Source organism: Salmo trutta, unplaced genomic scaffold (assembly GCF_901001165.1).
Source record: "Salmo trutta unplaced genomic scaffold, fSalTru1.1, whole genome shotgun sequence".
Taxonomy (NCBI): Eukaryota; Metazoa; Chordata; class Actinopteri; order Salmoniformes; family Salmonidae; genus Salmo; species Salmo trutta.
This window is the reverse complement of record NW_021822377.1, coordinates 16,975-29,285: the sequence shown is the minus strand read 5'-3', so window position 1 is coordinate 29,285 and position 12,311 is coordinate 16,975. Positions and strand designations below refer to the sequence as shown.

The 12,311-nt window shown below is 46.7% G+C and overlaps 3 protein-coding genes across 3 annotated transcripts; 2 read left to right on the top strand and 1 right to left on the bottom strand.

Annotated features, from left to right (window-relative positions):
- Positions 1 to 5: 5 nt before the first annotated feature.
- LOC115182037 (probable palmitoyltransferase ZDHHC24) lies at positions 6 to 1,256 on the bottom strand (the record flags this gene model as incomplete). The annotated part of the gene is made up of 2 exons (XM_029743676.1): positions 679 to 1,256; positions 6 to 216 (listed from the first exon to the last, which is right to left on the bottom strand). Coding segments are annotated over exons 1-2 (522 nt in total), but the record flags the coding sequence as incomplete, so codon positions are not given.
- A 420-nt stretch (positions 1,257 to 1,676) lies between these two features.
- LOC115182036 (misshapen-like kinase 1) lies at positions 1,677 to 5,702 on the top strand. The gene is made up of 8 exons (XM_029743675.1): positions 1,677 to 1,756; positions 2,068 to 2,127; positions 3,006 to 3,162; positions 3,350 to 3,433; positions 3,553 to 3,658; positions 3,742 to 4,485; positions 4,653 to 5,536; positions 5,634 to 5,702. The coding sequence occupies exons 1-8, from the start codon at positions 1,677 to 1,679 to the stop codon at positions 5,700 to 5,702; spliced, it is 2,184 nt and encodes a 727-aa protein (XP_029599535.1).
- A 1,340-nt stretch (positions 5,703 to 7,042) lies between these two features.
- On the top strand, positions 7,043 to 9,922 carry LOC115182038 (ribonuclease H2 subunit C-like). The gene is made up of 5 exons (XM_029743677.1): positions 7,043 to 7,135; positions 8,019 to 8,205; positions 8,318 to 8,428; positions 8,770 to 8,889; positions 9,580 to 9,922. The coding sequence occupies exons 2-5, from the start codon at positions 8,020 to 8,022 to the stop codon at positions 9,601 to 9,603; spliced, it is 441 nt and encodes a 146-aa protein (XP_029599537.1). The 5' UTR covers positions 7,043 to 7,135; position 8,019; the 3' UTR covers positions 9,604 to 9,922.
- The last annotated feature ends 2,389 nt before the right edge of the window (positions 9,923 to 12,311 follow it).

Here is a 12,311-nt window from a genome sequence, read left to right as displayed (position 1 = left end):
TTCAGGATGATGATGAAGACCTCAGCGTTCATCACTACAGCGTACAGCAGCCCCGTCCACATGAACAGCAGACAGCTGAGGAAGTAGCGGTAGTTACGGAAGCCCACACACTGGCCGAAGAACACACAGTGGTGGTCTCGTCTCAGGACACACACCTTACAGTCATAGCAGTGGGAGCACCGTGGGGGAGTGTGGGTCTCACATGTGTAGCAGAACCTGTGGGTGGAATAGATGTGTGTTACAATGTAATAACTGCAGGTATAACAGTGTCATGAACACTGGGGAAATAATTTGAATAATGAGAACAACATTTTCTGAATACCACCAGCCTATCCATGAGAAAATACATGTGATTCAACCAGTCTTGACAGTTTGTTTGTCCTAATGATGAAGCATTATGTCTGTTTAGATTACCTCCAGCCTGTCTGTTTAGATTACCTCCAGTCTGTCTGTTTAGATTACCTCCAGCCTGTCTGTTTAGATTACCTCCAGCCTGTCTGTTTAGATTACCTCCAGTCTGTCTGTTTAGATTACCTCCAGCCTGTCTGTTTAGATTACCTCCAGCCTGTCTGTTTAGATTACCTCCAGCCTGTCTGTTTAGATTACCTCCAGCCTGTCTGTTTAGATTACCTCCAGCCTGTCTGTTTAGATTACCTCCAGCCTGTCTGTTTAGATTACCTCCAGCCTTGTGCCATGCCTTCTGAGCCCAGGAACACTCCTTGAATGCTGGGGCTGGTTTTCAGAAACAGCGAGGCGTTCCATATGATGTTGCCAAACATGAAGTACTGCACGAGGAGGTGCAGAGTCTTCCACACGGTAGACCACTGGGTCTTCTTCTGGTCCGGTTGGAGCGGCGCCTCGACCAGGACCAGGTAACTCACCTCCGCCGTGATGGAGAACACGAGAACAGTGTTCAGAACGATGGGCAGGTGGAGACACGTCTTCTCCACGCGATCCCACACCCGACCTGCGAAGCTAAACCACGTCATGGTGCCTTGTCGGTCTTGTGTTCTCTATGCTTCCTTGTTGTCGCCACTCTGTTTTGATTTTAACTAACACGATATCTGACAGGCGAATGAAAGGGTGTGTGTGATCTGATGCTGACGTTAGCGATTTAGTGAGTAAAATAAAATAAACTCCAATGTGTCTGTTGTCATTAACATTAATCGGTGTGTGGATAAGCGCTGATGGTATTTTCCCCAAATGCGTCTTCATTAAACAAATGAAGTGGAGCTGTCAGTGTATCCTGTGTTACATGAAAAACCGTCCCCCATATCTAAACATAGCGCGTAAATGATCCGTGTGAAATAACTAAAGGACTGTACCACAATAAAAATTTGTAATGTGCATTTACAGTAAAATAAACTCTCCTAAATATGAACGTTTATTATTTACTATCAGACATTCAAATGACATTACTTTCATTTTATTGAGGTTATTCATTAGTGTAACATTATTTGTCCTATATATTTTCTTACTCATAGTGACGACAGCAAAGATACTAAGGTTCTCCAATTCATCTGTGATGACAGTAATGTCAATATGCCCCATGTTCCTCCCCCTATAAGAGAGTAATCCAACTAACCCTTAATCCATGTTAATCCCAGGCGGCTGTTTGTGAGCCTTCGATTTCAAAGGTTTGTGGTTCCTGTCATGCCAGTAGTAAAAGATAAATGATGTCTACCTGGTATATGGACGGTGCGGAGGATAACCGAGGTGTTTATACAAAACAGGGAGCAGAAGGTCTGCTACAGAGGTGAGAGCGCAAACCAGAGAGAACCTCTCAGGTATCCTTTTATTTTAGATAATACAGGGGTTGAATGAGTGCTGTGACTACTAGTATGATATTAAAGTATTTTGTTTTTGTTAACTTGCTTTTTCAACATTGTTATTTTGATTATGAGAAGTATATTTTTGTTTATTGTACAGTATGAAAAAGGACAGAATCTATCCACCACAAGGGGTCATTGTCGCCTGTATTATGGAGTAATCCATGTCGGGAAGCACTGGAAATAAAAAATAATTAGAACATGTTCAGTAGCTCTGTTCTGTGTGTTCCTCCCACAGTGAGCGCAGGAGGATAAAGCTGCAGAGTGACCTTGTGACCTTACAGAGGGATCAGCGCCTGTGAGTGAGCAGTGTACTTTTTATTTGGGAATCAAAATATATAAGAATAAAAGACCACTGTGTGTGTGTGTGTGTGTGTGTGTGTGTGTGTGTGTGGGTGTGTGTGTGTGTGTGTGTGTGTGTGTGTGTGCATGTGCGCGTGTGTGTGTGAGTGCTGGCGTGCCTGCCCGTCTGTGCAGTTGTGTAAAGTGCTTAAGTAAAAATAAGTACTACTTAAGTCGTTTTTTGGGGTGTCTGTACTTGACTTTACTATATATATTTTTGACTACTTTTACTTTAACTTCACTACATTCCTAAAGAAAACGATGTACTTTTTACTCCATACATTTTCCCTGACACCCAAAGGTACTCGTTACATTTTCAATGCTTAGTAGGACAGGAAAATGGTCCAATTCATGCACTTATCAAGAGAACATCCCTGGTAATCATACTGCTTCTGATCTGGCGGACTCACTAAACACACATGCTTCGTTTGTAAACGATGTCTGAGTGTTGGTGTGTGCCCTTGGCTATCAGGAAATTAAAACAACAAGAAAATAGTGCCTATTTTGCTTAATATAAGGAATTTTAAATAATTTATACTTTTATGAAACTACATACTTTAAAAAAAAACGTTTGATACTTAAGTATATTTTCGCAATTATATTTACTTTTGATACTTAAGTATATTTAGCAATTATATTTACTTTTGATACTTAAGTATATTTAAAACCAAATGCTTTTAGACTATTACTCAAGTAATATTTTACTTGGTGACTTTCACTTTTACTTGAGTCCTCTCAATTGAGGTATTTTTACTTTTACTCAAGTATGACAATTGGATACTTTTTCCACCACTGCGTCTGTATGTGTGTGCGTGCCTGCCTATCTGTGTGCAGTAGCCGGGCTGTGCGGCTGCAGAGCCGGTGGCAGGAGCTGAGTGAGAGAGAGCGTCAGGCCCAGCAGCAGAACAGGCAGCTGCTGCAGGAGTTTGACAGAGCCCAGGACACTCTGAGAGACATGGTCACCCGCACCGCCACTATGAATACCATAAAAGTGAGGACACCCGTATGAAAAAATTCAATGAACACACATGGCATGCACCACCCGCATGTGGAATGGTGGACATCCTCCTACCTCCACGCCTTGACAAACAAAAACACTTACATCCAATCTTCACCATTGTCCCTCTCTGGGCCCCCAGATGACCATGATCCCTAACTGTGACCACTGACCCCTCTAGGTGGAGTATGAAAGGTATCTGGAGGAGAACTTCCCTCGCTGGCAGCAGCAGCTCAAACAGAAGACACGATCTGCCCAACGTAAGGTAGGCCTACCCTGCCGGACACCATAACAACAAGTCATTTATTAGATGTTTACAGATATCAAATGTGATGTGATTTGAGACACACCAGGCAGGTTAGGTTAATCCTGTAGTTTCCACAGCGAATGGAGCAGCACCTGAAGGAGTGCCTGAGGAGTATGGAGGAGGACAGGGCTGAAGAGAGGGGCTCCAGACCCCCCATCGGAGCCCAACCTCCACTTTCCCCATGTAACACCAACACACCCTTATACAGTTCATATACCCACCTTACCTCCCACCAACATACCTCACTGTCATTTCTCTTTCTTTAGGTTATGTCCAACAGCTCCAGAATGCCGCTGCGCATCAAGAACACCACAACCAAAATGGCCACCAGGACTACATCCAAAATGGCCACCATCATCCCAGCATCCCTTCAGTTCAGTCCTCCTGGTTGATTCATGCTCGTTCCCAATGGGTTGATTCCCAAACCAGAATGCACTCCAAACTCCAACAAAGAGACATGACTCACCACCCCGCTCACCCCTCCACCCCTATGACCCTCAGTCCCTCTCCCCCTCAGTCTTACCCTGACCAGCCCCCTCAGTCCCTCTACCCCCCTCAGCCTTACCCTATCCAGACCCCTCAGTCCCTCTCCCCTCAGCCTTACCCTGACCAGCCCCCTCAGTCCCTCTACCCCCCTCAGCCTTACCCTATCCAGACCCCTCAGTCCCTCTACCCCCCTCAGCCTTACCCTATCCAGCCCCCTCAGGCCTACTCTACCCCTAGTAAACACCACATTGTGATCCAGCAGGAGGCACCACCGACAGGGTTCCCCATACAATGGGCTGCTGGGGTCGCCACGGCTGGGCTCCCTTTCAGGGCCCCAGTGGGCCTTCAAACCTCCTGGACCAGCCCTGCCATGCCGGATACCCAGGGATGGAGAATGGTACAGGGTGTGGCGGGGGAGGATCTGGGGAGTGCAGCGACTAGTCCTGAAGGAGGGAGCAGTGTGGGACACAGACAGAAGAGAGAGAAGAGCAGCGATCTGGCACATGAGCTCGACATCAAACCAGGTAAGAACTGCTTCATATAATCTAAACGTGCCTAACTGTACACTAACCAACAATGAACGAGCAACTAAACCCAAGCTAAGTGTCAACTCTGGCCACACTGGCCCGAGCTGACTGCTAAATGTAATTGTTGAACTAATCATAACCTAAATCTGTGTGTGCGTTTGCAGTGCGTCTGTCGAGTGGACATGGAGAGAGCAGTGAGAGCAGCAGAACCTCCAGTCAGGCCAGTAAAGACAGCGTCAGTAGCAGGGAGAGGAGGAAGAGGAAGGAGAAGAATGGAGGAAGAGCAGGACAGAGCGCAACAGACAGGTCCTCTGCAGGATCCTGGGAGGTGGTTATTCCTGAGGCTTCAGTATCTTCTGCCTCTGTGGTCCAAAGCTCAGAGAATTATGGGACATCGGTGGTAGGGAGCAACAGGAGCAGGATGAGTAGGGGACTGACTAACCTATTCAGTGCAGAGGAGTCAGGAAGTCATAGAGACGAATCAGGGAGTGATAGGGAGTGGTCGGTGAGTCAAAAGGAGGAATCAAGTCAAATTCAAGAATCAGTGAGTCATAGGGCAGAGGCAGTGAGTCAAATGGAAGAGTCAAGAAATCAAATGCAGGCGTCAATGATTAAAATGGAGTCAGTGAGTCATAGGGAGGAAGTAGCCAGTGAGAAAGAAGTAGGAGATAATGACATGGAGGCCACAGAGGGAGAAGAGGAGAGTCTGGTTGGACTCAGCGTGGAGGAGGGAGCAACAGGAGAAGAAGAGAGTCTGGTTGGACTCAGTGTGGAGGGGGGAGCAACAGGAGAAGAGGAGAGTCTGGTTGGACTCGGTGTGGGGGGGGAGCAACAGGAGAAGAGGAGAGTCTGGTTGGACTCAGTGAGGAGGGGGAGCAACAGGGAGAGGAGAGTGGTTGGACTCGGTGTGGAGGGGGGAGCAACAGGAGAAGAGGAGGAGGAAATTAAACATGACAGAGAGGAGGGGAGGGAAACAGAGGAAGAAGAGGGAATGGGAGAACATGAAGGCAAAAAAGAGCAAGGAGAAGATCAGGATGAAGGCAATGAGGCAAACCAGAGAGACAGAGAGGTAGGAGAGGAGGAGGAGGAAGAGGAAGAAGTCCAACCAGAGAGTGAGAGCGTTTCTATAAGGGGGCACACTGCAGAGGACGAGGAAGACAGGGAGAGGGGAGAAGAGGAAGCAGAGGAGGCGCAGGACTCAGAAGGGCAGGTAGAGTGCGAGGAGGTGGAACGGAGTGATAGAGGCATGGAGGAAGAGAGCGAGAACGAAAGAGAGGAATCACACACTTCTCAGAATGGAGAGATAGAAGAGGAGGATGTGGGAGTTGGGGATGAAAGAGATGATAATGAGGAGGGGTCAGAAGGTGAAGAAGATGGTGGTGAGGAAGAGGAGCAGCGTTGTCAGGATGCTGAGGAAGACTCAGCAGCAGGGCAACCTGAGGATGAAGAGGAGAGAGCTCTGACGACAGCATCATCTCACCACCAGAACACAGGTAAAACACTGATGAGATGATGATGATAAGACAATGACGATGATTAAGATGGTGATGATGGCGATGGTGATGATGATAAGGACAATGATGATAATGATAGAGACAATGATGATGAAGATGGTGATGATAATGATAAGGATGATGATGATGGTGATGATGATGATGATAATGATAAGGACAATGATGATGATGATGACTCAATTGTTATGATTCTCAGGTCATCCAAATGCCTGGCAGAGGTAGCGGAAGAGGAGGAGGAAGAAGTGATCGGTGATAATGATGAAAATAATGATGATGAAGATGACAAAGTGAAAGGGTATTCATGGTCTGTAGATCCCTTTCCAGATGAGGATGATGATATTGAAAGTCTTCTTGCTCCACAAGCAAAGTCTCAGGAAAAACAGTGAGTGTTGTTATTTCTTTGACAAATTACTGCTCCAAATTACTATCTCTGGACATTTTTCTAAAAAGGATCTTTGTTTATTTTAAGAGAGAAAGAAGAAAAGAAGAAGACAGTGGTCCTTGTCAAACCCAAAGGTAAGATCACTGCAGACTGCAATCCATAGATACAACTAAAAAGGTTAGCTACTCGCCAGTAATATGCACTATTTATAACCTAACCTGTGCTATGTGTCTTTTCAGCCATAGATGAAGACTTGGACAGTATCTCTGAAGTAAAAGCACTTCACAAAAAGAAAGGGGCTAATCAGGACACAGACTCAGAAGAGTTTGATCACTTCTACGACTGACAAGCCATGTGTTCCAGCTCACCTAAAACCTCAACAAGATATGAGTGACTGCAATACTAATGCCAGACTTCTAAATAAACACTTGAACATGAAATCCACAACACTTGAACATGAAATCCATAACACTTGAACATGAAATGAACATTCCTTATCTAATGTCAAGATGCACTGAATATAAATCATTAGCATTTTATTAAAAAGAGAAGATTGAAAATGCTGTTTTGAGATTGAGATATAATTACCACTCCAGCACACTAGGGGCAGCATACACCAAATGAGTTGAGGATGCACGCGCCAAAAGCATATCTTTCTGTGGTGAAGAAGACGATCTTATCCAATCACGTCGAAGTTTACTTGCCCTCATGGAAGTTGGAGGAAAACATTAGAAATCTGGACCATTGAAAGGTAGCTATTGAGATATGTATTTATGGTAGAGTCGTTTCTGTATAGTGTAACTGTATTTTTCAGTCCACATACTGTATCAATATTCTTAACCAAATGTTTTAAATTTGTTTGCGAAAGTGCCTTAGAAAATCTATCTGAATGCTGAGCAAGGGAATCAGTCCATTGTCATCGACTAGACAAGCTAGCTAGCTAACGAAACCACGTTTGACCAATTATACTGTTATCATAGGTTTGACAATGATTTATTTCAGTCCTTTTTGAGAATTCACTGCCGTGCATTCATTTTCCGTAAAGGGGTATACTACAAAGGAAGATCAATGACTTAGCCAGTTAACTTGCCAAACATATTCTGAAACGTTTTTTTTTTTTTAGAAGGTTACGTTTGAAATTGGCATGGTCTAATTGCTTCAACAACCAAAAACACACACTAAATGTAGCTTTCTTAATGACCCAAAAAGGAAACATTAATTTCTGGTTGTTTATCAAAGTTAGCTGGCTAACTCATTGATCTTGCTTTGTAGTATTTATTTAACTAGACAAGTCAGTTAAGAACAAATTCTTATTTACAAAGATGGCCTGCCCCTCTGGTCGTGGGTCCTCATGCACTTCTTGTGTTGTGTTTTCACTTTGAACGAAAACAAGATGCTTGGTCCTATGCTGTTCAGGGTGAGGTGTGTGCGCTAAATCCCGTCTACTCAAATGATGTTGCTGGAGATAGAGGAAGTAACTTTCTACAGCCGCTAAAGATAAACACAGAATTCACCACACCATTTACTGCCAGCGAAGTGTGATACCTAAGTGCCCATACAGAGAACATGTTGGTATCTGTAATAGTGCATATGGGCCATATACTTGTTTTGGACATTTTGCCCCTCTCTTTCAGGATGTCATCCAATTGCAGTGTGACCACATTAGAGCTGGACTCAGTGAGCCAGGCAGAATGCCCCCCAGTTCACCTGCTACCCTGTGAGATAGAGCACGACGGGCCTGCAGAGGTGTCCCAGTTCTTCACAGCCACCATCAAAGACCGAAACATGGTACATAGAGGCAGCAGTAGCTGCATGCATTCTGTACAGAGACTGTGGAAGACCAACATCTGATGTCACAGAGTGCTGTGTGTAGCCTACTGTCAATACAGATTACTTTAATACGGCTTGTGTCTCTTCCACATTTTCCACAGAGAAAACGGTGTCGTTCAGGGGTCGTGGGTTAAAAGGTCAGGAGGTCAGCTGTCCGCAGGGCTACACAGGCCTGGTGCTGAGAGAGGTCAACAAATCAGGCACTGACCAGGAGGTAAACAGTAAACACTGCCAAAATCATCACTGTCTGGCCAACATCCATAATCTACCGTAGCAGGTCAACAATTCACAAAGAATGCTGTCAGAATCTCCTCTAATCTATCTGTAATCACCAACCAATGTGCACAAACTCTTGCCACTGGGCAACAACTCAAAGAAGATGGCTATAATCCGTTTTTGTGCTGTGAACCCCACACACCAACCAGGAAATATGAAACTCTTCCTTTTCCATTGTCTGCAGCAGGAACACATACTGTATAACACTATATTGCATATTTAAACTCTTCACACACTGACAGTAATGCTATATGTGAGGTAATGTGTGTGTGTGTCTAGGACAGGACTGTGAAGGTGTCCTCAGTGTTCCATAACGTGACCTACTGGAACCTCGAGACTCCACCCAACTCTGATGACGGCATTGTCATGGCAATGGCCTGGCCGGATCTGGCAGAAGCGGTGTGTGTAATACAATAATTTGTTTTTCTCCATTAATCAAAATCGAACTGTATTTGTCACATGCAACGAATACGACAGGTGTACATTTTACCGTGAATGCTTACTTACGAGCCCTTTCCCAACAATGTTAAAAAGTAGGAAAAATTGCAAAAAAGAAATAGTAACGCAATAAAATAACAAAAACGAGGCTATATACAAGGAGTACCGGTACCGAGTAAATGTGCAGCGGTATGAGGTAGTTGAGGTAATATATATGTAGGTAGGGGTAAATAGCAGCAGTGTATGTGTGTGTTGTTTGTGTATGTTCTGTGTGAGTTGGAGTGTCAGTGTAGTGTGTGCGGGTAGTTTCCAGTGAGTGTGCATAGAGCCGGTGCAAGAGAGTCAGTGCAAATAAAAAGGGGGTCAATGCAAATAGTCAGGATATCCATTTGACTAACTGTTCAGCAGTCTTATAGATTGGGGGAAGACGCTGTTATTAAGGAGCCTTTTGGTCCCAGACTTGGCGTTCTGGTACCGCTTGCCATGCAGTAGCAGAGAACAGTATGACTTGGGTGGCTAGAGTCTTTGAAAATGTTTACGGCCTTCCTCTGACACTGCCTGGTATAGAGGTCCTGGGGCAGGGAGCTCAGCCCCAGTGATGTATTACCATACATGGCCCATGGTTAATAACACATTATTCATATTTGACAGATACATGGGCCGGTGGATGACTGACATGGAAGAGGCCAAAGCAAAGATCAATCCCTTCTCTACCCTCCTTTTCATGCTGCAGCCTGAAGACTGCCTCTAAACACATTGGTTGTGTGTTCAGTAGCCATTGCTTAGTTTGTGAAAATAGGAATAATGGACAGACAATGGGGAGAGCACTCCTCACAGTCCCTAGTGGTAGTGGACACCGTGTCTATCTTTTACAGATCCATAGGGGTGAATTGCGCTTGCTGCTTCTTGTGACTTCTGTTATTATTGTACCATGTTCTTTTTGTTGTAATTTTCTGTCATCAATTATACTCATGTTATAGACCATTGTGATACAGATCGTGTTGGAAGTCATTTATTGAACAGTACTCCAATGGAAGGGAATGTATAATATGTTGGACTGAAGAAATTTGTTCTATTCACAGCGATGAAGTAGTAGTGATATTCAGCCAATCGTAAAAGTTGGCAACAATGGAGACTTACAGGTAGAAGTATCACAGACCATTACGCTATTAGTGTTGACAAAAAACAGTACCCTTGACAACTGGCAATTTATCTGGAAATATAACATAGTACAGTACACAAAGTATTTTGGCACTGAGGTCATAGTAAGACAACTGGTACAATATGTAAAAGACAAAAGTCCCATTTAAAATAGCTAAAACACCACCAGCCCCTGTCCTTTAGGAATACCAGCACCAGCTTGTTGACTGAGCACCGGGCCCACTCAGTCCCGGGAATGGGCATGTCTGAAAAGACCATGGTGGAGGGAAACGCGTATCTGACATATCCCAGATAATTTGGAAGTGCCCCAGATAATTTGGAAGTGCCCCAGATCGTTTGGAAGTATTCCAGATCATTGCCATGGACATGCAAGACCAGGATGTCTGGTGTTGGAAGGGGGAAGGCATAAATAATGTGTCATTCTCCGTAGAATGGAGAAGTATACAGCTAGCTGTGTTTGTTAGCTGTGTGGAGGCTGGCCCTCCTCAGTGTCTCCTTTACTGCGTTTGGCTGGCAGGCTGGAGTCATGGGCCTTCCTAATGTGGCGGTACAGGTCACCTGACTGCGTGTAGCTACGGTAACAGTAGCGGCACTCATAGGGGCGCTCGCGTGTGTGCACGATGGCGTGTCGCCTCAGGGTGTACGCGCACGAGAACGTCTTCCCACAGACACTGCACGTGGGGACGTCCTCGACATAGTTCCCATGGAATCCTGGAAGTAGACGGACTGGTCGGAATGTTGGCCCACGGAGGGGAAGAGGGAGGAGGGGAAAGGGGGAGCGTCAGAAGAGGTGGAGCCAGGTCCGGAGGGGGAGAAAGAGAAGGAGAAGGCTCAGAGGGGTGGGAGTGGGTCATCTGGTGTGAGGCGTGGTGGGAGTGAGGAGGGAGGAAGTGGGGGTTGTTCAGTCATCTCTGTCTTTATTATCGTCGTTAAACTCATTCCTGTCCTCTACCTCCATCATCCCTCGTTCTCTAACCCCATTCATTCCTCTCCTTATCATCACCCCTTCATCTCCTCAAATCCTCATCTGAGATCACTATGGCCTCCACCTTTACCTTCACCCTTCCCCCTGCTCCCTCCTCCACTCCCACAGTCCCCATGTTAGAGTGTTCACTAGTCTCCTTGCTCTCCCTCTCTGACCCCTCATGCTGCAGCCCGTCAGGCCTGGACAGGGCTGAGGTTTGGCCCTGATGGGTTACATGGTTCAGGTTGGGAGGTGAGGTGAGGAGAGTGTGTGGAGGCTGTATTCTAATCTGAGGGTGTGTGTTGATACTGAGACCATGCTGCTGGCATTGCATGCCTGGTGTGATGACTGTGCTCTTGTTGGAGACAGGTCATGGCTGTCCTGTTCTGGGCTGGAGGAGCTGCTGTGGTCGGACTGGGTCAGTATCCCCACCATGGAGCTGGAGCCATCAGTCTGGGTCACAGGTACCACTGATGATGCAGCTGCTGATGAAGAGGGCTGGCGATGGTGGCTGCTGAGATTGTATGACTCTGTGGAGCTGCAGGGGCTGCAAAGGGCCGAGCCCCCCTGACCCTCTCTCTGACCCCCCAGCCTGAGAGAGGGACCGGAGGAGAGGGTAACCAGCTCACCCACATGAAGGAGGGCGTGGTCCATGCCCGGCTGGGTGGTGTCTGCCATGTCAGGGCTCAGAGGGGCATGAACCTCCACCCTCCTCTCTGACCTCGTATAACAGCCCAACTGGTTTCTCTGCATCGCCACTGAGCAGACTGAGACACTGACATCGCCACCACTTTGGCAGCTCCTGTTGCCACCATGCCGACTCCGGGTCCACTACCACCCACCACCACCACTCCACTCTCCTCCGGGCGCGTGCTGTCTGCCTCAGCTGGTGGAGGTCGGTGCTGTAGCCGTCTCTTACACACCCGGACCACCTCGTTCATGGAGGAAGCTTGCCGCCGCCAGCAATCCTCTGCTGGAGGAGGGGCCTCAAGCCGCAGCACACCCTCGTACATGAAGTCTAACAAAAGGCCGAACGCCGCCGCCGTCACAATGTCCCCGTCCAGCGTGACCGAGCTGGCCCCGGCGCCCCCTGGGGGATCAGAGTAGAACATGTGGAAGAATGGAGAGCAGGAGGCCAGGACAGCGCGGTGGGCCAGGAAACGTGAGGAACTCACGAAGACGGTGCAGTCGCACAGGAACCCACGCTGACGCTGAGAACGCAGGCCTGACAGGAGCTGCAGGGCGTGCTGGGGGAACT